The following is a 25,812-nucleotide window of genomic DNA, read 5'->3' on the forward strand; positions in this document are numbered from 1 at the left end:
TCACTCGGTTAGCTTTTCATAAACATTCGTCGGAGAATCATGAGTCGAAACGAGCACTCGTTACAGGCTCTGTCGTGGAGAAAGCTTTATCTGAGCCGAGCGAAACTCAAAGCCTCCAGTCGCACGTCGGCTCTTTTATCAGGTTTCGCAATGGTGAGTTCCAACTTACAGCTGTTGTGTGTGCTATTTACTCGGGTTGATGTCCAACAGGTCGCGTTTGGAGTGTAATCTTAATGTTAAAAAGAATGCGCGTGCATGTGCAAAACAACGCTGGGTGGCTTGATGGATTTTAGTTTGGTTTGCATAGTAATGGATTGAACTGGGAAGTCATTCAAGTGCACAATCGCATAAAACTGACATCCGCAGTTGTTTTGCTTGTACTTGATGTATAAACGAATGAGGGGTTATAAAAGACCGGATGTCAACCGGATGTATCAAACATCTTCTGCATTACTTTGCTGCTCTACACAGTATACTTTAAAGTAAGCATACTCTTTAGTAGGGCTGAACGATAGTGAGAAAAATATGATAATGCTTGAAGTTTGGGCAACCAAATTTAATTGTGAGGAAAACCAATTATACATAACTGACACATGTTTCACATTCTTTCTGGGAAATGAAAGCAACAGTGACATTGTCTTGCTATGCTATCTGCATCAACCTAAAGCTTTGATTTGCATAACTATTTGTAGTATTCAGTTAGTGCAAACCATAGCGATATGCAAGTTTGCAATGTGTCGATCATTTCGCTATATCTTGAAGCTTTACTTTGGAGATACCCCTTTAAATCTCCAAGTTCTGCTATTTACTCTTAAAGGGATAGTTCACCCAAAAAGTTTGTCATCATTTACTCATCCTCGTTTTGTTACAACCTATAGTATACATTTCTTTGCTCTGCTGAATCCAAAGATATTTTGAGAAATGTTTGTTACCAAAACTTTTTCGGGTACCATTGCCTTCTATAGTATTTTTCTTTCCTACTATGGAAGTCAATGGTGCTTCTGTTGTTGCTTGATTAGAAATATCTTCTTTTGTGTTCAGCAAAACAAAGACATTTTTAGAGGTTTGTAACAACTTGAGGGTGAGTAAATAATGACAGTATTTTCATTTTTGTATGAACTATTTTAAAAATTTTGTGTTTGGGAGAGCAACAGTTAATGCTTTAATCTTAGTATTTTTATGTTACAGTGTTAGATCTAGTATGTACAGTTAGTTGTGCCAGCCAGTGTATGTTTAAGAGAAACCGTGGGTAGATATTTACAACAAAACCACTACTTTGTATCTTTTAAAGGCGCCATATCATGAAAATCAGACTTTTTTTAAGTGCTATACTTCCCTTGTGATGTCATAAGGGGATAATACCGCCCATTAATCTGCACTGACCAACCACGGCACTGCCATTTAGTGCAGCGTTCAGCTCATTTACATTTTAAAGGACACACCCAAAAACGGCACATTTTTGCTAACACATACAACAAAGTGGCAATTTTAACATGTTATAATAAATTATCTGTATGGTATTCTGAGCTAGAACTTCATATACGTACTCTGGGAACACCAAAGATTTATTTGACATATTAAAAAGTCGTGAAATGTCCCCTTTAAGAATTAGTTTTTTACTAATTTAATGTTATTCACTCTTTGGTTGACTTATGTTTTAAAGCATAGTTCAAGAATAATGAAATGTGCTCTTATTTACTCAACTTCAGGCCATCCATATGTAGGAGTTTTATCTTCAGTAGAAGAGCAAAGATTGTTTTAAACTGAAACCGTGCCATCGCTTTAAGAGTCGAAAAGCAGATACCGCCGTCACAAAATAAATCCTTGTGGCTCCTAGAGATATATTAAGGTATATATAGCATATGTGCTGGTATCTGAGCCACGGGGAAACATTTTGTCTTGCACGTCGTCTTGGATGGCCCAAAGGAGAGTAAATTAACAGCAGGTTCATTATTCTGTGAACTACCTTTTACATTTACATTGCATTTGGCAGATGCTTTTATCCAAAGCGACTTACAATGCTGCATTACTACTAGGTATACTTTTTTAAATCACCTGGGTTTGAACCCACAACCTTTTGCACTGCTCATGCAATGCTCTACCACTGAACTATACAGGAGCCCGCTGGTCATTTCTCATAATTATAATATAAGCGAAGGCTTGTAGCTTTGTACTGGTTTTTGTAACTAATTTGATAGATTATTTTGCACTAGATGTGCATCAAAGTGACACAAACAGATTTTGCTTTACCTTTGCTGCTTCTTGTTTAACAGGTAGCCATGGTAGAAGTACAGCTTGACACCAATCACGACTATCCACCAGGACTGCTTATTTCTTTCAGCGCCTGCACCACTGTGCTGGTGGCCGTCCACCTGTTTGCCCTCATGGTGAGCACCTGCATCCTACCCAACATCGAAGCGGTCAGCAACGTGCACAACCTCAACTCGGTGATGGAATCGCCTCACGAGAGAATGCATCGGCACATCGAGCTGGCCTGGGCTTTTTCTACCGTCATTGGAACGTTGCTTTTCCTGGCCGAAGTGGTCTTGTTGTGCTGGGTCAAGTTTTTGCCCATTAAGCCGAAAAACCAGAAAAATGATACCATCTCTGCCGGGGTGGCTGCCGCGATCACGTCTACCTCCATCATGGTGCCTTTCGGATTGATTTTTATCGTTTTCGCTGTGCATTTCTACCGCTCGCTGGTCAGCCACAAAACTGACAGGCAGTTTCGAGAGTTGGAGGAGCTGGAGGACTTGCAAAATGAGCTGGACCATAGAGGAGATGCATCTACCTTACAATCTCCCAGTTCCCTTTACCCTTAACTTTGAGTTTGGGAAAGAGCAACGGTTCATATGTAAAGTTTTTAAACAAGATATTGATCTATTTGTTGCATGTTGACTCCAAAGTGTCTAGATTTATATGTGGAAACTGTTTTGAAGAGCTCAGATGCAAAACCCTCTAAATGTGTCTTGACATGTTTTCTTGTGAGCTTTTTTTTTATCAGACTCTTAATGGATTCTGTCAACAAACCGGTATTTCTGACCTGAGGCCTGCAGGGTTCCCACGGGTCCTTGAAATCCTTGAAAGTTTGTGAATCTGGGGGGGAAATCAAGGCCCTGGGAAGTTTTTGAAAATATACATATATGCATAGATACAGGTCATTGAAAGTGCTTGAATCTATTTTATGCAAGACGTTTTCTGAAAAAAAAAAACATATTATTCCCTGTGTAGTGTAGGATAATATCATAAAAATTCTAGACTTTTTACGCACATGTGCTAAACCGTTTCATTTTAAATGCTTATATCATATGTAAATGCTTTTTTGCATAGTATGTAACTTGTTCCCTGAGAAGGGATCGAGACGCTGCGTCTCCCTTTCCATACTTCCTGCGTCCCTGTAACGCCGTCTTTGGCAATATTTCAGATAGCGATACACATTCAGACGCACTTAACCCTGGAGGCGTCCCCAAAGTGTCACCGCAGTGACGCAGCGCGAGTTCCCTCAAAAGGGAACTGTAACAATGTACCTTAAAAGGTAACGCGATGTAACCTTGCTCTCACTTGAAATGTGTCAAATTTATTCCTTGAATTTGAGGGTATTGGACCTGGAAAGTCCTTGAAAGGTCCTTGAATTTGAAGTTAACCAAGGTGTGGGAACCCTGGGTCTGGGATTAAGCAAATTTGAAGCAAACGTATTTAATGAATATATAACACCTGCTGAGAGCGTTCGGTTAATATCATGATTTCATTTTTGACAAAGGTGGCATTTAGCGGCTCTTTCATCTGAGCTCCACATTTATTTGAGCTTAGATTGAACTATGAAAGCATGCACTGCATAGTATTTTATTGTTATAGTAGTCATTTTTATTTAATTCCTTCTTTTTACACCACAGAAAGTCTTTTATTTTCAGTATGTCAGCTGTGCCAACTTTGTTTTTAGGCAAGCTACAGTCTTAACAGTGCAGCATGTCATTTTTGTACCACTGGATATCACCAGATAAGTTTGCAAAAAAGTTTCCTCCAAAACATACCACTAGTTGAACCAGCATTGCAGTATCACACAATAATGCTTATAGTTGTCTCTGCATATTACGATAGATAAGATGTTTACAAAAACACAGTTTTGGGTAAACCCCAAAGATCTTACAAGACTACTGCTAATATTTTTTTTAACACTGACGAGAACTTAATATACATTTTGTGAATGTACAGGGGACACTTTCATTACTGTCTGACCAAAACATTTTTTACGGCAGGTGTTTTGGATTAGGGCTTTGCTGTATAATGGCTAATTCATACCTGAAATCTTGGTCTTAATATCACTCCCTTAGATCTTTTTCATAACCCCCTTAAACTGATAGAAATGAAGGCACTTTATACAATAGTATCATGTTTGTTTAACCTTTTCAGTACCATTTGAATGTCTTATTAAAGGGATCTTTATTCATTTTAAGATTTGAACACAAGCACTTAGTGTTTTCAGCATTGGCAATATGTATAATTGCATTGGGAAAGTGTTTAGCATAAGATGCTACAAGAAGTGATTGGCAACATTGCCTTTTAATGACCGTGTTGCCAATTACAGTTCAATGAAATTTTTCTAATGTGAAATACTTATGTTTGAAATCTTGGTGAATTCTGACACACTTGTTGTAAGTGCACATCATGTCCTGGGATTTTATTGGTCTCCATTAAATATATTTTGAGCAAAGTCTTAAATAAACTTCAACCATACTCCAACATATACACCATTTTGTTTATCTTTGTATTGTGAAAGTGAAATTGTAATTGAAGAGCTCAGATGCAAAACCTTCTGAGTGTGTCTGACATCTTTTTTTGTTAGACCCTTAATGAATTCTGCCATTGGTATAAATGGCCTGAGCCCGGGATTGAAGGGATAGTTCACCCAAGGATGAAGGTTCTTTCATTGTCCCATCCTCGTGTTCTGAATCTGTATGAGTTTCTTTTTTCTGATGAACACAAAAGAAGATAAATCATGGTAAGCACACAGCTGATTGTAAGCATTGACTTCCATAGTAGGAAAAACAAATATAATGGAATTAATTCATTTATCAAAATATCTTCTTTTGTGTTCATCAGAAAAAAAAGAAATTCATACAGTTTTAAAACAAACATGAGAATGAGAAAATGATAGAATTTTCATTTTTGGGGAACTATCCCTTTAAGCAGATTTGTAGTATTTGATGAACATATAATACGCGCGTTCGGTTAATATCATTATCTCATTTTTGACGGAAGTGGCATTTAGCGGCTTTTGCATCCAAGCTCCTTAATTGTAATTGATGCATATGAACAAACAGCTATTTGTGTAAGAGGTTTTTAATATAAATGGAAAGGGTAATAAACATCAAGATTTTCAGTTCAGGAAACAGAATACTGTCCTGGTACATACTGTACTGTCTAGCAGCCATACAGCTTATGGAAAACTGCCCGTTGTTGATTTTCCTTAATCCTCAGTGAAATATGATTGTGCCTCCATCAGTACAGACTCTGCATCTATTAAGCAAACCTTAGAGAGATGTAAAAAAAAACTTATCCACAAAGTGCTCCAGCATTTGCACTATATAGCAAGCAATCTATTAAAAAGACTACACTACACCATCTAGAGACATTGCTGAACAACTGAAAAATATGTGTGCCGCTCGCTTTTACAATAGTCAAAACCAATGAGGTCATATTTGCATTTTGTAGTACTGTAAATATGTAAATCAGCTCATGCAAACAAGCATGCAAGTTACCTACAGACATCCTGCATCAATGCAATAGCATTTACCTTGGGAATCGGATACATAGTTGGACTAAGTGCTGCTTCTCTTCCAAAATCAGACAATGTTCCAGATTTTGCAACGCCGTCGACCCAAAGGCCTTCGTACAGCTGACCTCTATCCAGATAGAAGAACTTGCCATGGCCATTCTTCTTTCCATCCCGCCACGCGCCCTCGTAACGGTTTCCATTTGCTTCATCAAGAAAGGTAAAAATCCATGTTTTAAATTGAATCTAAGTCAAATTTGAGCCCATTGCATGAAAGTGTTTAATACCAAGAAGCAGTACACCCTGTCCATCATGCTTATCCTTCAGCCATTCGCCTTCATAGACTTCCCCATTTTCATACTGCATTCTTCCCCATCCAGCTCTCTGATCTTTACTCCAATGGCCTTCATAGAAAGCCAATGGACTGTAGAAATACGTCCCAACACCCTTTGAATGAACAATATTACATTTAGAAAGCCTAAATATGGCCTATATCTTACCAGAACTCTTTCAGACGTACCTCTTTCTTGTCATTTTGCCAGCCACCTGCATACACCCTCACATACTCTTTTTGCTCAGGGTGAAACTTGGTGAGCAGTCCGTACCCATGGCGCTTTCCACAACTCCACTCCCCATCATAGATTATTCCTGTTTTCTTCCAAACTTGCATTCCATTTCCTTATCAGAGTAAAAGCTATACTCAGGAACATTTCTTTAATGGATGAAACCGAACTCTTATTCTGCCAAGTCTGTGCTTGAGAGCACACTAAAGTGTAATTCACACCACCGTAAAGATCTAAATAACAAAGTCAATTAAATAAAGGCATGTGCACTAAAACTCCCAGGGGGAAGCAATATTTATCTCGAGGCTTCTTAAAATACATCGTCTACCAGTGTGAACCGCAAGGCCTGCAAAGTTTTCACGTTAATGCATTTGGCAGATGCTTTTATACAAAGCAATTCATGATGGTTTCTATACATACATTTTGTAATCATTCAGGGTCTTATAAGTATTCAAATCTTATAGTTTACCATGTTTCTTATTGTCCAACCACTCGCCTCTGTACCGATCTCCATTGGCTGAATAGACTGTGTGGAGCAGTCCAGATTTTTGGGCTTTTTTGTCCCATTGCTTTACAAGTGGTTCAGTAGTCCGGGGTTTCTTTAAAAAAGGCATGCTGCAAATTAAAGAGAATATTATTACATAATGCACACCATAAAGAAAGCTACAATACACCTTTGGGATTTTTTTAATCAAAAAGTAGCATGCTATTAATATGTTAGTACATGAGGCGGAGTTATTGAATTTGATTTTTAGCATTGAATATCACAACATGATATTTATGACTGACTAAAGTGCAACTTTTTCTGTGTTGACAAGGCGGCTGGGCGGGGCCCCTTCCACTTTTAATTTGCAATGGCATTAGGCCTTTATGCGGCGCCACAAGACCCGACATGAGAATGACGTCAAACTACCGCGAGAGCGATTCGAGGAATCATACGAAGGAGTCTGCTTTCAAATCACTCTCGCGGAACTGTGACGTCATCCGCTTGTCGGTTATTGCAGCGCCGCATGAAGACAAACAAGTCCAACTTTTTACCTTACACTTATTTTTTTCTAAACAAGATTTAATTATGACAATACAAAAATATACGATAGCCATCTTTTCAGAGATAACTTATAATAGATAAATAATCAATAAATACCATAGTATTACCTGATCCCATATGTGCTTAGATTTATGACCAGCTCCACTGTCCAGACCACTAAACTTTAAACTTACCAGACGTGTGAGAGGAACAAAACTACCCACACGTTAATATTTTAACATTTAAAATATACATCTAACATTCCTCTTCAGTCCTCTCATGAGTGTTCGTGTATATGGTAACCGCGCAACCACCCTCGACCAATCATATTAACGCCTGCAGGCGCTCCCTCTCGCTACGTGGCGATGTTGTTCACGGATTCTCATACTCGATTCTGATTGGCGGATGGCGAACAAGAGGAGGTGGTATAAATACCTGCAGCGCCCATTAGCGGTAGTGTGCGGCAGAGCAACGAGAACGCAGACGAGTACAATGTCACTGGAGAGATGTCAAAGTGAATGGAAAGAAATAGAGCAAGAATATGAACAATTACAGGTTTGAACTGAACGAATGTGTGTTGTTTGCGTCTTCCGATAGCCAAACGATTAACCACGTCTTAGTTATAAATCGTAAAGGGTTTGTTTATGATGTAGCTAACAGGCTATAGCCTCCTTTTCTTGTTGCTGTACATGTGTACATTTCAGTCAGCAACAGTGCTTTAAATTACATTTGAAAATAGTATTTGTGTAGCTTATGTGATTGAGATATGAATATGTACGTGTGGTTTTGGTGTGTTCCTTGAGCACATCAGATAATGATTCAAGAGTTTTACTAAATAAACCAGGTTAGATGTTAACTAGAGAGGAGTTATTGCTCAACTGTTAAAAATGCACTCGTGTAATCGATCAGGGGCAGATTAATGATAAAGCTTAAAGAATTTATTCATCTATACAAGTAGCACAGTGCTACTACACATTTTCAGGCACCATTGCAATACTATATATTTTGGGATGAAGTACCATGTAAATGTTATGGTTCATGAATATGCTGTTATTTAGTTTAAAAGCACTATAACAGCATTACCATCATTGCATCATGGTATTCTTACAGCAACTTTATACCTGCCTTGCAAATTATTAGGGATGATTGGTATATTATAGACCCACTCTTAAAATAACCCTAATGGTTCACATCATGCTTAAAATGCCCTTGCCAAAGTTGGTATGCGCCCCTTTAAAGTATATGCCCACCCTAACCCAAAGCCGACGTGAGGAGTGTGTGCTCTTGAAAGCGGACATATGGGCAGGGTTCCCACGGGTTCTTGAAATCCTTGAAAGTGGGGTAAAAATTCAAGGACCTGGGAAGTTTTTGAAAATATACATACATGCATAGATACAGGTCATTGAAAGTGGAAGTTTTCTGGAAAAAAATCCATATTATCCGCTGTGTAGTGTTGGATAATATCATAAAAATTCTAGACTTTTTAAGCACACGTGCTAAACTGTTCACTTTAAATGCTTATATCTTCTGTATGCGAATCTTGATACCAAAATGCTTTAACACATGAAAACGTCTCGGGTTACATGTAACTGTTATTCCCTGAGAAGGGAACGAGACGCTGCGTCTCCCTTGCCGTACTTCCTGCGTCCCTGTAACACCGTCTTTGGCAATATTTCAGATAGCGATATACTTCCTGGTCCCGTGTCACCCTGTCTTTGTCGTTAAACCTCACCATTGGTTGAATTTGATATAAGCATTCAGACGCACTTAGCCCTGGAGGCGTCCCCAAAGTGTCACCGCAGTGACGCAGCGCGAGTTCCCTCGAAAGGGAACTGTAACAATGTATCTTAAAAGGTAGCACGATGTAACCTTGCTCTCACTTGAATTGTGTCCCCACATTTAGTCCTTGAAGTTGAGGGTATTGAACCTGGAAAGTCTTTTAAAGGCTCTTGAATTTAAAGTTAACTAAGGTGTGGGACCCCTGACTTTTTTTTTAAAGATGTAAAATAAATCTTTGGTGTCCTTTAAGTACGTATATGAAGCTCAAAATCCTCTCTGCACGAAATGGCAGTGCCGTGGCTGGATAGTGCAGATTAAGGGTCGGTATTGTTATAATAAGATCCCCTTATGACATCACAAGGGGAGCCACATTTCAATTACGTATTTTTTTGACATGCTTGCAGAGAATGGTTTACCAAAACTGGGTTGATCTTTATCACATTTTCCAGGTTGATGGAAGCACTGGGAGCCCAATTATAGCATTTAAACCTGAAAAAAGTCAGATTTTAGCTGTATATAGTGGTTTCACAGATCATACTGCATGAAATGGGATTTTAAACTAATTTCATTCAAGTAAAAATAGCCAGACAGGCTATTCAAGAGAGACAGAATGCAGGGAGGGACAAGATTTTGTCATATTTGAATTGTTAGGATGACGGATGCAGTTTTAAAATAACAGGTGTATAAAAATACCAGGGCTTGGTTGAAGAGGTGGAGCAAATTTTTACATTTCTTATAAAAGATATACACATGTATATTTAAAAACAGATTTCTTTACATTCATGTCGACTTTTTCCTATAGGAAACACACAAAGTCTACAGACAGAAGCTAGAGGAACTGACAAACCTCCAGGCGTTATGCAACAGTGCCATCGGCAAACAGAGAAAGGGCCTTAAAGAACTCAAGCAAAGTCTGCATAAGTATGTGCCACATTTTTCATGTTATCCAAAATCTTTGTTGTTCATCTTCATTGTTTTGTGCACGTTCACAACGATCTGATGCATCTATTTCCTCTTTCTCCTTTGTGCAGGTGTGCAAGTTCGCACAGCGACAAAGAATCTGAAGATTTAAATGACCTACAAGTGCGAATTAAAGAGAGGCAAAATGTCTTTTTTGACATGGAGGCCTATTTGCCAAAGAAAAATGGGTCAGTTTTGATACTTCTCATTGTGTATTTTGAGAAATTTCCTGTATTAAGAGAGTTCTCATTTCTTTACAGGTTATATTTAAATTTAGTCCTGGGAAATGTGAACGTTACACTGCTCAGCAACCAAGCCAAGTAAGTGTGAAGTCGGTCATTTACACGGCCACGAAGCTTTACTAATATAATTGTACTGACTTTGTTTTTGAAACAGGTTTGCGTACAAAGATGAATATGAAAAGTTCAAACTTTATATGACTATAATACTATTGTTCGGTGCCGTCACATGTCTTTTCTTTCTCAACTATCGGTAAGTGTGGAGATATGTTATGTCAAGAATTAACCTTCATATGGATTTTGACTGTAATATGGACCTGTAATATTTCTTCACAGGGTTTTCGATGAGATTTTAAACTTTTTATTGGTTTGGTACTATTGCACATTGACAATAAGGGAAAGTATCTTGATGAGCAACGGCTCACGGTAAGTTTATTTACATTTATGCATTTAACAGATGCTTTATTTCACAGTGCACAGTTACATACATTTTCAATTGCTAAACTTGAATATTTCACTGATATTTTATCATTTTGCGGTAATTAAAATAGTGTGGCTAACAGTTTTCTGAAGTTGAGTTGCATTTCCTGCTTTTAAGTATTTTATTATATGTTTAGTTAGTCACTAACTGCATTTCCATTATTTTTCAAATTGTGCAAATTGAAATTGCGCTAAATGAAAACACGGCAATAAACTCCCATATATTGCAAAAAAGTTTTTATGCAATTTGAAAAAAAAATTGCAAAACTGCAATGGAAACATTTAAAGGTCACCTGATGTAGGTAAAAGTCCCATGGGTCATTCTTTAATTTAAATATGGCATATGTTTGGTTGGAGGACAAGACGGAAGCGGCGTGTTCAACTTCTTTTCCATGCAGTGTCACAAGAACTGATGTCATCCGCATGTTAGTCTGCGCAGCACCGTATGAAGTCGAATACACCCAACGGCATGGTTTTTGTAATTAACTTATCGCAAGACAACAAAATTATGTAACATCGTGTTATGCAATTGTGTTGCGTTAATTGAAGCACTGTCATTTCGCAATTGTTTTTTGTCAACGTTTAGAAAATACTGCAGAGTCTGCAAGTCTTTAATGGAAATGCAGCTATTGTCTCTTTGCTGTAATATATATATATATATATATTTTTTATTGGCTTGGGCAGTAGATAATATACATATAATTTAAAGACTCTTATATTTGGTCCTGATCATTGTATTTTTCTATCCCTGTAGAATCAAAGGCTGGTGGGTTTTACATCATTATGTCTCAACCTTTTTATCAGGAGTCATGTTGACATGGTAAGTAAGTAACAATTCCCATTTTAATCCTTTAGAAAAATATTTATTTGTATTGGTTGTTTAACTTGTACTTTTTTTCTTACTAGGCCAGAAGGTCTAATGTATCAGATGTTCAGAAGTCAGTTCTTGGCCTTCTCCATTTATCAAAGTATGTGGACTTATTTTAAGGAAAAAAAAAGGAAAATGCTGTCATTTACTCGCCCTCAAGTTGTTCCAAACCAGTGGTGGCTGGATTTTTTTTTTTCGAGGGCGCACAATGCGAAGTTCGTCACAATGTATGTAGCCCATCATGTGTGTGGTTCGTAATTTCAAAATATGTGTTCTGCAAGTCGGGTGAACCTGTGTGCATCACGTGTCTTGTCAAAATAAGTGCCTGCTGCAAACGCCTCTAAAGAGTTTATGATAAAAGAGACGCCAGATACTCGCATCATCTCATGAGTAGAGAGAAAGTTAGAAGTGACCAAACACATCAACGTTTTTCCTATTTAAGACGAGTAGTTATACGAGCAAGTTTGGTGGTACAAAATAAAACGTAGCGCTTTTCTAAGCGGATTTAAAAGAGGAACTATAACAAACTTGCTCGTATAACTGCTCGTCTTAAATGGGAGGAACGTTGATGTGTTTGGTCACTTCTAACTTTGTCTCTGATTGGTGCCATTGAATGAATGGGGCTAAGCTAAATGCTATCGAAGCATCACAGTGCGCTCCAGCGCTTACGTGCACGCACACAGATGATAGAGGGATGTATCAACAATTCTTAGTTAAGGTAATAACATTTTAATATTGAAAATGAGTAGACTATTCCTTTAAGGGAGTTTCTTGGGTGTATTTTGTGAACGTGAGTGTTTTTTTATCATAAATGGTTTTGACGCATGTGCAGCAGGCACTTATTTTGACAAGACACGTGATGCACATGGTTCACATGACGCAACAAACACACATTTTGAAAACACGAGCAACACACATATTTTGAATTTGCGCCCCTCGGAAGAGCGAGCCGCCACTGATCCAAACCTGTATGACTTTATTTGTTCTGCTGAATAAAAATGAAGATATTTTGAAGAATCTTTAAAGCCAAGCAGATCTGGGGCACCACTGACTTCCATAGAAGTTAATGGTGCCCCAGATTTGTTTTCAAAATATCTTTTTTGTATTCAGCAGAACAAATAAATTCATACAGGTTGGGAACAACTTGAAGGTGAGTAAATGATGACAGCATTTTCATTTTTCAGTGAACTATCCCTTTAATTCTTATTGTAATGAGAGTTGATTGCTATATAGGCTCCTGTTAAGCAGTTTTTTGTTTTTTTGGCAGGTTGTGTGCAGTTTCTTCAGTATTATTATCAGAGCGGTTGCTTGTATCGGTTACGAGCTCTGGGTGAAAGAAACCAGCTGGACCTTACAGTGGGTAAGTATTTAGACGCTTGAGAGTCTGTTCACATTGCAGATGATTATTAGACTGAATTCAGCTCTTTAATGTTTTGAATCTTTGTTTCTGTTGCAGAAGGTTTTCAGTCGTGGATGTGGAGAGGACTCACATTTATTCTTCCATTTCTATTTTTTGGCCACGTGAGTACCAGCGGTTATTATTCATTTTTTTTTTATCAAAATTAGGCATTACTATGAACCGGGGAATTGCATCAGTGCCTAGCTATTCATAAAGAGACCCACTTTGAAAACGTAGCATGTCCTAATAGGCAAAATATTCATGCTACGTACACACCAAACATGGGGCATCGCGTTACTCGCTCAAGATTTCTTGTGGGATTTAACTTTTGTGGTGTGAATTTTACACCCCATATCGCGTCATTTGCATCGCCCCACGCAAGGATGCGTCTGATCACGTCTTTGCATTGACTTTGTATGTGATCTACTCACGCAAATCGTTGCACTCGCGTCTGGTGTGGACCCACAGTAAGACAGTAGCTCATGTGAAGTTCACAATTGTCTGGATCTTCCCATCTATAAATCATTTTAAGTTGATTTTTTTCTCCCCTTCTAACAGTTTTGGCAGCTGTACAATGCTGTGACACTTTTTAAGCTGTCTGCACATGAGGACTGCAGAGAATGGCAGGTAAAGCCATAAAGTTTTTGACTTATACACTAAGAAATGGATCATGTGTAGTGTCACAAAATAAACCCCAAGGTGAACATTAAATCTGCAATCTGTAACTTGTTTTGGTTCAAATTAAATCGGAATCTGTTATTGAGCATGCACATAAATCTGCAAGCTTGCAAGATTTTGTAGGTAATGATAGCTTGACTTCATTTTACTTCACCCCATATATTTAGTAATTTGCAAATACTTTCAAAGTAACTTCCTATTTTATGTTTTAAAACAGAGATGACGACAGAGAGCTGCAAGTTACAGATTGCATCTTAAAAAAAAATTAATTCTCTGCAGAATGCAGCGATTGACCAATCAGCCGTGTGATAAGTAGTATTTGTTTTCCAGTTCGACAAAGAAGGAATGAAGATTTTTGCACATTTTATTGACACCATTTCTTTTGTATTGCAGGTGTTCATGATGGCCTTGACGTTTCTCGTCTTGTTTCTTGGAAATTTTCTCACTACTCTGAAAGTGGTCCACCATAAAATCCAGAAGAACAAAGGCAAGGTCAAAACCAACTGATGAGAGGCTGATTGGAGGGCCAATTGCAGAACACACAGACCTCATGCGAAACGCACAAAACTCTGTTTTGTCTGGGCGTCCAGGAGCTGTTTTGAAAGGGGGGACAAATGCTGCCACCTCCCAGAAACATCATCATCATCATCATCATCAGCTGCGATGGATGCTCAAGATAATGTCACATCGCCCTTTCGTCTACTGTTTTTTATGCAATATCAGCTATTAGAGGCGCTAACCACTAAAAACCTTCGGAGTTTCAAACACTAAATCCTCAATACCAGAAGACTTCGATTCACTTTTATTTTGCTCTCGTGCATGTTTACAAAAGCCACATTTTAACTTTATGCAATGCAGCTGTTCGGTTGTAATACATTGCGAGGATTTTTGTGTTACGGTTTTTAATAAAGCTAGATAGTCATTAACTTGCAACAGACCAAGACTTGCTCTCCAAACTAAAGCATACTTCGTATTTTAATAAAAGGATGAGTGCGTTTCTGCACGTTTTGGCTTGTCGTTGCAATTATTGAGAAATCCCAGAATCTTGGAACAAGTCATGGTCATGTGACTTGTTGTGACACCTTAAAAATATGGATTTGCATTTTAAATAATGGCAATAAAGCTCCATTAATGTTTCTGAGTCAATTTGGGTCTGAACAAAGCATTTTTGCATTTCTGTTGCTTTGTAGTTTCCACCTATATTCAAAAGTGTAGATATTCAGCTGTATTAAAAATGATCAGGTTAAAACGCTGAATAACTTGCATAATTTTTTTAAGTATGCTGTTATAATTACATCTACTGTGATAAGGTGAGCTGGTTCTTAATCGTGTATGATTGTGCTCACAAATGTAATGTGTACATTTACTGTCCATTGTAAGATGTCAAATGGGATTTATAGTTGCTTATGGCTTCATTGACGAAACCTTACTACATTATATAACACAGCCAAGTAGTGAAAGAAGTAACTAAATTCTGCCTTAATGCTCTTAGTTATTGCCTGTTCATACCTGGTTTTAGTTAGTGGCAAAATCATGGTTTTCTGAATTATTTGGAAGTGTAATTGTCTCCACCAACTGTATTTGAAAGAAAAAGCTGTACTTAAAGGGACAGTAATCCTACGTCATATTTGTTAACACTGTGTATGTTTTGTCTATGTGGTCTCTTTTGTTTTTGTGTTGAAATCACTATGTGCACTTTTGGCTTGAATATAAATCAAAGAGCCTCGAACTGGAATAAAACATTTCTAGAAAATCAATCTGAATTCACCATCCACTGTTACAAGGCAAATAAAATCAATATGATGCAAACTGTGTCTGAGTGTTATTTATACAATCACCAGCAGAGGGCAGAAGGACTGGTTTTCCTTGTATAAGATTGAGTTGCTGATACAATAACTGTTTAAAGTGACAATATGATATAACACAAATGTAATATTTTTCATTTATATAATTCACCATATCCAAGTGTGCATGCATATGCAAGTGTAAAATGTTGTGTAAATTACCACAAATTTTAGTCAAAGAGACATTTCGGTCTTGTAGTGTCACGCAGCAACAAACTGAGGCTTCCGTTACTGCAGTCACATCCTGCTAAACAGGAGTTGTTGCACTAACCACAGTACTTTGACCAGGTTTGTTTTGCAGGAAAAGCAAAGACTCTTGGCAGTATCAAATTTGAAGATTGTAACATTGAACATAAAAAAATTCACTAAAGCTGTCAAGATAAATCGTGATTAATCGCAAACAAAAAAGTTTGTTTTTGCATAATATATGTGTGTGCACTGTGTGGAAAAAATATTTTGTATATATAAATACACACACATGTAAATATTTTAAATACATGCATGTATATATAAAGATAAAAATATAAAATAAATATAATAATAAAAAAATGCATAAATAAAATGAATTCTTCAATTTATACATGTATGTGTGTATTTATATATACATAATAATTAAACAGAACACACTTACACAAAAATATTATGCAAACACAAACTTTTATTTTGTATGCGATTAACCGCGATTAATCTTTTGCGGCTCTAATACATACACAAACGCTATATACCTTTAAATATGGTTTCACTTGTTTATTTGTGCAATCTAAACATGGGGTGGGACAGAAAATTGTTTACACTGTAACCTACACAAAATAAAAACGCTTTTTGAACAGGTGAGTACTTTAAAAAGTGCTGGCCTATTTGTCAACAAGAGCTGTCAAAAGATTAATCGTGATTAATCGCACACAAAAAAGTTTGTTTTTGCATAATATATGTGTGTGCACTGTGTGCAATTATTTTATATATATAAATACAAGTGCATGTATCTAGATTTTTATATATGAAGATATATAAAATAAATATAATAATAATATATATATGCATAAATAAAATAAATAAATAAATTCTTTAAAAACATGTATATGTGTGTGTTTTTATAAATACATAATAATTACCCACAACACACACAAATATATTATGCAAACACAAACTTTTATTTTGTATGCGATTAATCGCGATTAATCTTTTGCGGCTCTAATACATTCACAAACACTATATACCTTAAAATATGGGTTCACTTGTTTATTTGTGCAATCTAAACATTTGGTGGGACAGAAAATGGTTTACATTGTAGCCTACACAAAATAAAAAACGCTTTTTCAACAGGTGAGTACTTTAAAAAGTGCTGGCCTATTAGTCAACAAGAGCTGTCAAAAGATTAATCGTGATTAATCGCACACAAAAAAGTTTGTTTTTGCACAATATATGTGTGTGCACTGTGTGTAATTATTTTGTATACATAAATACAAGTGCATGTATCTAGATTTTTATATATGAAGATATATAAAATAAATATAATAATAATAATAATAATATATATGCATAAATAAAATAAATAAATAAATTCTTTAAAAACATGTATATGTGTGTGTTTTTATAAATACATAATAATTACACACAATACACACAAATATATTATGCAAACACAAACTTTTATTTTGTATGCGATTAATCGCGATTAAACTTTTTTGGCACTAATACACACACAAACACTATATAGCTTTAAATATGGTTTCACTTGTTTATTTGTGCAATCTAAACACGGAGTGGGACAGAAAATGGTTTACACTGTAGCCTACACAAAATAAAAAACGCTTTTTGAACAGGTGAGTACTTTAAAAAAAAGTGCTGGCCTATTTGTTAACCCACTTTAGGGTCAAAAAAGGATAAACCCAGCCATTGGGTTATATTAACCCAGAAAAGTTTTATATTTGAGGTTAAAACAACCCAACACAGGTCAAATTAAATTCCGATTCATTTCTGGCACAATGCTGGGCTGAAAATAAGTTAAAATTGTTAAATGAAAAGAATAAAAATCCTTTGAAATGGTTGTGATCTACAAATTTATATTTCTAGAAAATAGTGGAAACCAAGACAGCATTAACATAAAATAATCACAGTACTACCACGTACTATGGTAACACCATGGTATTCATACCATAGGTGTTCAATGTAAACACCACGTACATGAATATGGTATTCATTCAGTAGCATAGATCTAAATATTTGACACTTTAAAGGTGCAGTGTGTAAATTTTAGCAGCATCTAGTGGAGAGATTGCGAATTGCAACCAACGGCTCAGTCCACTGCTCACCCCTCGCTTTTGAAATGGATAGAGAAGCTACAGTAGCCGCCACTGGAAAAACATGTCATCGTCCGAGACAAAAATGTTTGTCCGTTAAGGGCTTCTGTAGAAACGTGGTGGCACAAAATGGCAACTTCCACGTAAGGGGACCCTCGTGCATGTAGATAAAAACATCTCATTCTAAGGCAATGAAAACATAATAATTCATTATAAAAAGTAGTGCTGGGCAAAGATTAATCGCGACCAATCGCATACAAAACAAAAGTGAATTTTTTTTTGCACAATATATGTGCGTGTACTGTGTCTAATTATTGTGTATATTTAACCACACACACATTCATATATTCATTTCAGAATTATTATTTTTATTTTTAACATATTTATTTAAATAAATTTATTTTTTAGAATATATAAAAATAGAAATAAATATATATAAACATGTAAATGTTTCTTAAATACATACATGAATGTGTGTGTATTTATTTTTACATAATAATTACACACAGCACATACCCATATATTATGCCAAAAATCACTTTTATTTTGTATGCGATCAATCGCGATTAATCCTTGCCCAGCACTAATAAAAAGGTCTTTATACACCCATGATAATGTCGTTTTGTATATTATATTGCATTTCTGTCAAGAGATCCTTCTAAAAATTACACACTGCACCTTTAACTGTACTATGGTTCAACCACAGTAGGTTTTTGTGCAACTTTACACAAACAGCAACTGTTGTGCATGAAAATCATGCAAATTGCACAACATTAACACATTACATCCCAGTGCACGATGTACAAGCAACTGAACTTCAGTAGTTGCGTGCACATCACAACAGACTACACCCTAAAAAATGCCATTTTTTACACACCGTTTATGGATCAAAACGGAACCAGTCGTTGGGTTAAATTAACCCAGAAAATGTTCATATTTGACCAAACAATGGGTTAAAACAACCCAGCTTTGGTTAAATTACTTTTTTGAGTGTAAATTGTTTGTGGACATCCCATAATCAGTCTGTGGTCTTTTCTGAAACAACAGCAGCATTTACGTTAATTTTTCATCTCTTTGGATTCCCATCTTTGGATTTTATCAGGTCGTATCGTCAACAACATGCAAAGAAGGAAGTGGCTTAGTTCATTAAAATCCACGTGGTTCCCGCCGTCAGTCACTAAGCCGTGCATGTAAACCACATCCTTTCAGACGGCTCAGCCATTTTTTTCATTTGTTTTAAACATTCATTAAATATCACAAAAGTTAACATGTGTTTTATGCAGTGGTCACAGTATGCTGCAGCGTTTCCTCTTTTTTCGGGCGTGTCTTGCTTTGGCCCTGGCAGCTAACGCCCGCTTAGTGGCTTCTCTGAAAATGTCCTCTACGTTTTCTCTGTATTTAGCCGAACACTCCAGGTATACCTCAGCGTTCAGTTGCTTCTGGGTCTCTTCGCCCTGTTGAATGACAAATGAATCGATCATTTTACAATAAAACCAAATGTGTAAATGAAGCTCTCTTTTGTGCATGTGTGTGCTGTTGTACCTGGATGTAGGTGATGGGAGCCATATCCAAGGCTTTGAGTTTTCTCATCTTCTCTTTATCCTTTCTCAGGTCCGTCTTGCATCCGATAAGGATAATAGGGGTGTCGCGGCAAAAATGATGGACCTCAGGGTACCACTGCCGGGGAGAGATAAAGCAGTTAAACACTGAATATACAACAAAACGTACATTCTGGCCCTGCTTTTCTTTTGCTCAGTGTTTGTTTTCAGTGGCGAGCCATCGAAGTTGTGTGTAATGACCTCCTGTTCAGGTCAAAGTTTATCAGCTCAAAGTTTATCAGCTGGCCTGGGGGAAGATGTTTTTTTCGCTTTCACCACAAACACAGTTTTCTGTTTTGTTTTGGCTCTGTTTGTAGTAAAAGCATGGTTCATTTTCGTAAGGGTTACACTTTGTCTCAAATGTCATCTCTAATGTTCTTTAGCAGAGATAAAATATACACAAGGGACTGATAAGTACTGACTTACAGTAAAAGTACTTAAAATGCTGTGTTTCTTATTAAGCGTTGTGTCAAACCTAGCCGTTGGGTTACATAACCCAGAATTTTTTTATATTTGACCCAACAATGGGTTAAAACAACCCAGCTTTGGTTAAATTACAATCCACCGGGTTGGGTTCGTCTCCTTTTGACCCAAGGCTGGGTTTAAAAATAATTATATGTATATTATGTGAATTCTGATCATTTGGTCTTGGAAGAAATTAATAAGAAATGTTGTTCACATTTAAATCTAATTTCTGTTTGTAGACATTAGTGTTTGAGCAAAGGTTAAGATATTGTTAAGATCAACAGTGTAAACAAATGTAAAACAAATGTTTAAAGGTGCCAAAGAATGCAGTGAAATAATCTGTTAAAGGTGCAGTGTGTAAATTTTAGCGGCATCTGGTGGTGAGGTTGTAAATTGCAACCAACAGCTCAATCCACTGCTCACCTCTCGCTTTTGAAACGCATAGAAAAGCAACAGTAGCTGCCACTGGAAAAACATGTCATTGACGTAGACAACAAGTTTGTCCATTAAGGGCTTCTGTAGAAACATGGCAGCACAAAATGGCGACTTCCACGTAAGGGGACCCTCGGTGTATGTAGATAAAAACGTCTCATTCTAAGGTAATAGAAACATAACGTGTTATTAAAAAAAGGTCTTTATACACCCCTGATAATATAGTTTTGTATATTTATTTCTGTCAAGAGATCCTTTTAAAAATTACACACTGCACCTTTAAATTGTTTTCTGATATCTACAAGATATGTGGCTTTACTAAGTGCAAAAATAATCCATGTCCATTTACAACTCTAGGATTTGCTCTTATGCTACGTACACACCAAACGCGGGGCATCGCATTACTCGCTCTAGATTACTCGCGGGATTTAACTTCGTGTCATGCGAATTTTCCGCTCAAGTTGAATATTTTCAACTTGGGCGAAGACGCGTTTGAGGCGAATAGAGCATGTTTTTGCGGCAAACCTGACAACCATATCGCGTCATTCGCATTGCCCCACACGAGAACGCGTCTGATCGCATTTTTGCATTGACTTTGTATGTAATCCACTCACACAAATCGCTAAACTCGCGTCTGGAGTGAACCCACAGTTAGAATGAAAGAATGCTCTTATTATGAATCATGAATATTAATGTTGAGCTCTGCTCTGATTGGCTGTTTCTCAGAGCAGCTTCTTTAGTAGCTCTGTGTGTGTAAGACCTTATGTTTAAGCCTGTGTTAGACAAAGATACAGATTTTGAGAAATAATCAATTGTTTGTAGATTGTTACTGGACGTTTCTGAGTGGTAAGTTTGTGTTTTTAAGTATGGACCTGCGAAACGTAGCTGTAACGTCAATAGTACAACTTCAGATAAGCGCTAGCATACAGCGCTAACTCAGCATTTACAACTTTATTTTTAGCATTATAACAACTTTATAATGAATGTGTATTTTAATGTTGGGGGTATACATCACTACTGTAACGTCACAGTCAGTGTTATAATGAGATTGGCTTGTCTTTTGCATGCATGAGGTTTACATAAGGAGGAAACAATCGTGTTTGAGGAACTCTTATACAGAACTCTTATTATTCATCTATACAGTTTTCCATTTTACGGCACCTTTAATGCAGGCCTTTAGCTATGTGCTGTTTTTACAGTTAACCAATTCACCTTTATCGTGACATTGTCGAAAGATGTTGGATTAGTCACGTCGTAACAGATGATGACAAGGTTTACATCTTGATAGGAGAGAGGTCTCAATCGATCGTAGTCTTCTTGACCTGTAAATATGCACACAGCAGATTATATTAGAGGAAAACGATCTGTGGAAACTTAGCCGAAAACAGTACTGCAATATTTCGAGTGTTTCTATAGAGATGCTTCTGAAAAACACCTCAGATATTGGGTGCAGACTTCGACCACAGAGCGTTTTCTTATAAGTCCTATTTTATGAACAGAGTATTCAAAAAACCCACATCCTGACTTCAGCTTCCTGTTCCTGAGAGTCAAAGAGAGACTTGGGCAGCAGGGTGTCTCTGATAAGCAGTTGTGAAGCGGTAACATTTGTAGAAAGATATACAGATCTACTTCATAGAAATTAAAAGAGGAAATCTGTAAGACTCGGTGCTTCTCAGAGGTCATAGACAGTAAATGAAAATGTAATTCGCTCAGTACGACATCGTGACCACAATGAAATGTGTGAGCTGTAGCCATAAAATGTCTGAATTATTGCAGGGAAATAAAGTCTGATCCCATTGTAATCTGTGTTATGTCAACCATAATATAAATCATGCAGTTTGACTGAATTATTTAAGTGTAAATAAATTAAACACATAACAAATTAATTAACAGCATGTGTGTTCCTTGGGATTCGAACCCATGACCTTTTTATGCCGTTACTGCAATTATCTACCAATAAGCTTCGAAAATATCAGAAAACATGACAACTTAAATATTTTCAATACATTTTCAGCATCAGTGGTTTTCAACTTTTTGCACCACATGACTTGATATTCACACTAAAAAATGCATGTGTTTGGTCAAATATGGATAAACCCCACTGTCAGGTTAAAATTTAAACCTACACTACCTATTTTTTATGCATTTGACAGATGCTTTTATTCAAAGCGACTTACAGTGTGTTACATGGTATATATTTTTTTTACCAGTATGTGTGTTACAGGGTTCGAACCAATGACCTTTTGCACTACTAATGCAATGCTCAAAAACTAAGCTAAATATTAAATCTTAATTTAAAAAAAAGACAAAACTATTTTTTTATTATTTACATTATGAACAAAGTCTCTCCTCAAAGATGTCAACTATGAACACGTAATAGCCTCACACCCATTTTGTACTTAACATTCCTGCCTCAATATTCAATCAATGAACCTTAACAGTAAATAAGATAATGGGCTGTTTGGAATCTTAAGGTGTGTCTCATGCCTTCAGACTCACCTGCTGTATCGTAAAGGTTCAGCTGAATATCTTTACCTCCGTAAGACACAGTGGTGACATATTTGTCAAACACAGATGGTGCGTATTTCTGTTGAACATAAACATGACATTAGAGGAGTACAGGAATATGACAGATGATGGAAAGCGCAAAATTTTTTGGTTTCGGCAAACACACATTATAGTCACAAGTTAGGCGTTGGCAGAAACTTTGTGATCTGAGACTGGAAAAGCTTGCTAAGGATGTTGTGTAAAAATGACGAACACATTTTGCAATATTTCCTTCTGTTAAAACTGTCAATGATGTAAAGGTTTATATTTCAGTAAGCTTAAAAAATATAATGTCAGGTGCTTAACAAATAAATACAATTGTATGTTGTTAAATTGCAAGAAATAAACTTATTTTACTATTCACTTTCACTGGAATTAAAATGCAATGAAAGTGAATGGTGACTGAGGTTGTGACTGTTTTCAGACCCCAACATATGGTCTTTTGTGCTCTACGAATAACTAATATTTGCATAAGTTTGACACAACAAATGTTTAAATAAATAAATTAAAAAAAGATTTTTGGATGTACTACCCCTTTAAGCACCAAATGCGTACCTCTGGAAAGTCTCCTTTGGCGTAGACCATGAGCAGTGATGTCTTTCCACAACCCCCATCTCCAACGATCACAATTTTAAGTTCATCCATATGAGTGCCATTGCCGGCTACAGTCCCGTTTTGTGTCATCTCCTTCAGTGAGGCCTCTGTGGCCGAGTCAGTTCCTCCGACAGGTGCCCACGTTCACAAAAGTGTTAAATAAATTCATTGGTAACAGTGTTGAGCATATTGTGAGAGTAAAACTGTGTCAGGTAAGAATGCCGCTTTTCAGTGCTCACTTCCTCCTCCTCTCACTTACAATCATTTTTTTTTAAACCATGTGACTATGTTTTCAATAAACTAGATAAGCGTGTGTTTCCCTGTCTTCACATGTTGTCTATAGCATCACCAGGCGGAGTAAATAAAGGCTCGAGCACACCCTCAAGACTGTCATGAGTTTACTTTGGGCAAAGCTTGGGTACAATGAGTAAGAGCTTTGAAAATCTTCATTTTTCACATTCTTTCGTCTCCAGAAGGTGGAGTGCACAGATGGATACGCTGGCTAGACTGTTGCTTTAAATAGTACATACTTGTATATGGCTATCACCTACAAAATGTCATTGCATTGCATTCAAGTTGTATGTGTATGGACACTGCATATAGTGGTTAACTAACCTTTTTTTAAACACAAGGTTTCAAGGTTGAGTTATATGGTAAATATAAGCTTGACATATCTGAATATCTGGTTTGGTAAGTGTATTGTAACCTTTCTCTTGGTTTTTTTTTTACCAATGAGATGCCACCCAATCTGATCATGTCCCACCTCCACTACAGCCAATGAGAAATTAGAAGAGGGTTGTTTGTCTCACCCAGACAGACAGGAGACATTATGATATTATGAATATCCCATCACATAAGTTGTACCTAACAGATGGTAACTGATACAATCATCAACACAGCCAGCAACAAAATAAATGAATTTTTAAAGGGGGGGTCATTTATTATTAAAGTACCCATTCAGCACAGATAAACAGAGATGTGTGCCGATGGGCCCCTGTGGTCCCCTCATATCACCAGATGGTTATTTCATGAAGCCATGTATAATTGAAATGTAAATAAACAGTTTAAAACCCATTTAGTTTGGATTTGGCTTTATTGGTGGAAGATTACCATTGAACGACGATTGATGCTCACATGCAAAAACGGAAAAAACAGTCAAATTAAACACAATGAGTATGCATGTAAAGGAAGTTATTTATTAGGATCATATAGAGAATGGAAAATCTATCTGTAACATACTTACCATTCAAATTTTTTTTTTTTAGAAAGCCATCATCTTAATCCTTAATATAAATGTTTAAATGGAATATTACTTTAATAATTTTCCATCGTCTGGATCTTCATCTGTTCTTGGTTCCACTTTAAAGCACATTTAGCACACTACATAAAGACTCAATCCCAGCCCATATACAAGCATTAAGTAATATCCTCTAAATAAAATTGAAGACCTGGAAAGAAAACCATTAGGAGCCGACTATCTGAATGTCGAAATCTGGACGATGATCCACTCCAGCTGTCCAGCGCACAGATGAAGCTCGCGTGGGGATTTGCACTTTACGCACAAGTTGAGTAGCCTGACAACAAATTCTAAGCGAAAACACGGACTATGAGCTTCTTTATTCAGGTTTAAGCTGTAGCTCGGAAACAGCTGACGTCCGCAGGTTACGAAGACAAAGAGGATTTTCCTCTAAACAGACGAGAGCCACAAAATGGCCTCGTGACCCGCTCGTGCGCTGGACTGGACGACAGGAAACGGTGTGGTGAACACATTTTAGGTTTTTACTGTTATATTCTGACACAAGTGTTGCTTTTGGCTATGTGTCAGATTGACAAAGTCAACACAAACAGCGACGAAACACAAAAGCGAAAAAATGTTACATTGGACGATTCTTGCGCAACGTTGATAAATTGGACCTGCAGTCGCCCCAAGCACACAAAAAGGGGGAACATCAAAGACAATGACCATCTGATGATGAGATGTTTGGGTAACTAATCGACACGCCTTTACACTTGTACAAATATGCAAAATAACATGACCGCCAATTGTGCAAAACACGACAATTTGCACACAACATACCGGCATGTGTTGCAAAAAAAGAATGTGACATTCACAAAAGATCTGAGATACCTATAGCGCCCCACAAAAACCCCAAAGTGTTCCTTTGTGCGCAATCCTGGTTTTATTTTCTCCTGCGTGCTTCACGTCAAATGATCCTCTGACGAATAAACTGCACCGAATGTTCTCGAAAGGGGGAAGACAGAGAAC

General features: G+C 37.0%; 4 protein-coding genes across 7 annotated transcripts in view; 2 read left to right on the forward strand and 2 right to left on the reverse strand.

Annotated features, from left to right (window-relative positions):
- orai1b (ORAI calcium release-activated calcium modulator 1b) overlaps positions 1 to 4,746 on the forward strand; it is a 30,209-nt gene extending 25,463 nt beyond the window's left edge. For 2 of the 3 annotated variants that reach the window (XM_073874500.1, XM_073874499.1), the window contains exon 2: positions 2,274 to 4,746. In XM_073874500.1, coding sequence (XP_073730601.1) covers positions 2,280 to 2,822 — 543 coding nt within the window. In that variant the 5' untranslated portion in view covers positions 2,274 to 2,279 and the 3' untranslated portion in view covers positions 2,823 to 4,746. Of the gene's footprint in view, positions 1 to 19; positions 154 to 2,273 lie in introns of those variants that run through there. The other variant, XM_055207764.2, reaches the window with a different exon arrangement.
- A 578-nt stretch (positions 4,747 to 5,324) lies between these two features.
- morn3 (MORN repeat containing 3) lies at positions 5,325 to 7,701 on the reverse strand. Its single transcript, XM_055207762.2, has 6 exons — positions 7,492 to 7,701; positions 6,806 to 6,951; positions 6,294 to 6,451; positions 6,061 to 6,220; positions 5,795 to 5,979; positions 5,325 to 5,530 (listed from the first exon to the last, which is right to left on the reverse strand). The coding sequence occupies exons 2-6, from the start codon at positions 6,948 to 6,950 to the stop codon at positions 5,468 to 5,470; spliced, it is 711 nt and encodes a 236-aa protein (XP_055063737.2). The 5' UTR covers position 6,951; positions 7,492 to 7,701; the 3' UTR covers positions 5,325 to 5,467.
- Positions 7,702 to 7,753: 52 nt separating this feature from the next.
- On the forward strand, positions 7,754 to 15,575 carry tmem120b (transmembrane protein 120B). Of its 2 annotated transcripts, XR_008645213.2 has the most exons (13): positions 7,754 to 7,918; positions 9,945 to 10,063; positions 10,174 to 10,290; positions 10,363 to 10,422; positions 10,499 to 10,594; positions 10,678 to 10,767; positions 11,576 to 11,641; positions 11,728 to 11,789; positions 12,957 to 13,049; positions 13,146 to 13,210; positions 13,647 to 13,787; positions 13,984 to 14,078; positions 14,160 to 15,575. XR_008645213.2 is itself a non-coding variant. In XM_055207760.2 (12 exons), exons 1-12 carry the CDS (start codon positions 7,769 to 7,771, stop codon positions 14,271 to 14,273), a joined length of 1,101 nt encoding a protein of 366 aa, XP_055063735.2. In that variant the 5' UTR covers positions 7,754 to 7,768; the 3' UTR covers positions 14,274 to 15,575. The 2 variants fall into 2 exon arrangements, 1 of the variants encoding a protein (XP_055063735.2); XM_055207760.2 differs by lacking the exon at positions 13,984 to 14,078 and having other exon boundaries at positions 13,647 to 13,715.
- Positions 15,576 to 17,238: 1,663 nt separating this feature from the next.
- rhof (ras homolog family member F) lies at positions 17,239 to 24,066 on the reverse strand. The gene is made up of 5 exons (XM_055207752.2): positions 23,508 to 24,066; positions 22,905 to 22,992; positions 21,618 to 21,727; positions 19,453 to 19,587; positions 17,239 to 19,364 (listed from the first exon to the last, which is right to left on the reverse strand). Exons 1-5 carry the CDS (start codon positions 23,634 to 23,636, stop codon positions 19,197 to 19,199), a joined length of 630 nt encoding a protein of 209 aa, XP_055063727.2. The 5' UTR covers positions 23,637 to 24,066; the 3' UTR covers positions 17,239 to 19,196.
- Positions 24,067 to 25,812: the final 1,746 nt, after the last annotated feature.

The sequence above is a fragment of the Misgurnus anguillicaudatus genome, chromosome 12 (assembly GCF_027580225.2).
Source record: "Misgurnus anguillicaudatus chromosome 12, ASM2758022v2, whole genome shotgun sequence".
NCBI lineage: Eukaryota > Metazoa > Chordata > Actinopteri > Cypriniformes > Cobitidae > Misgurnus > Misgurnus anguillicaudatus.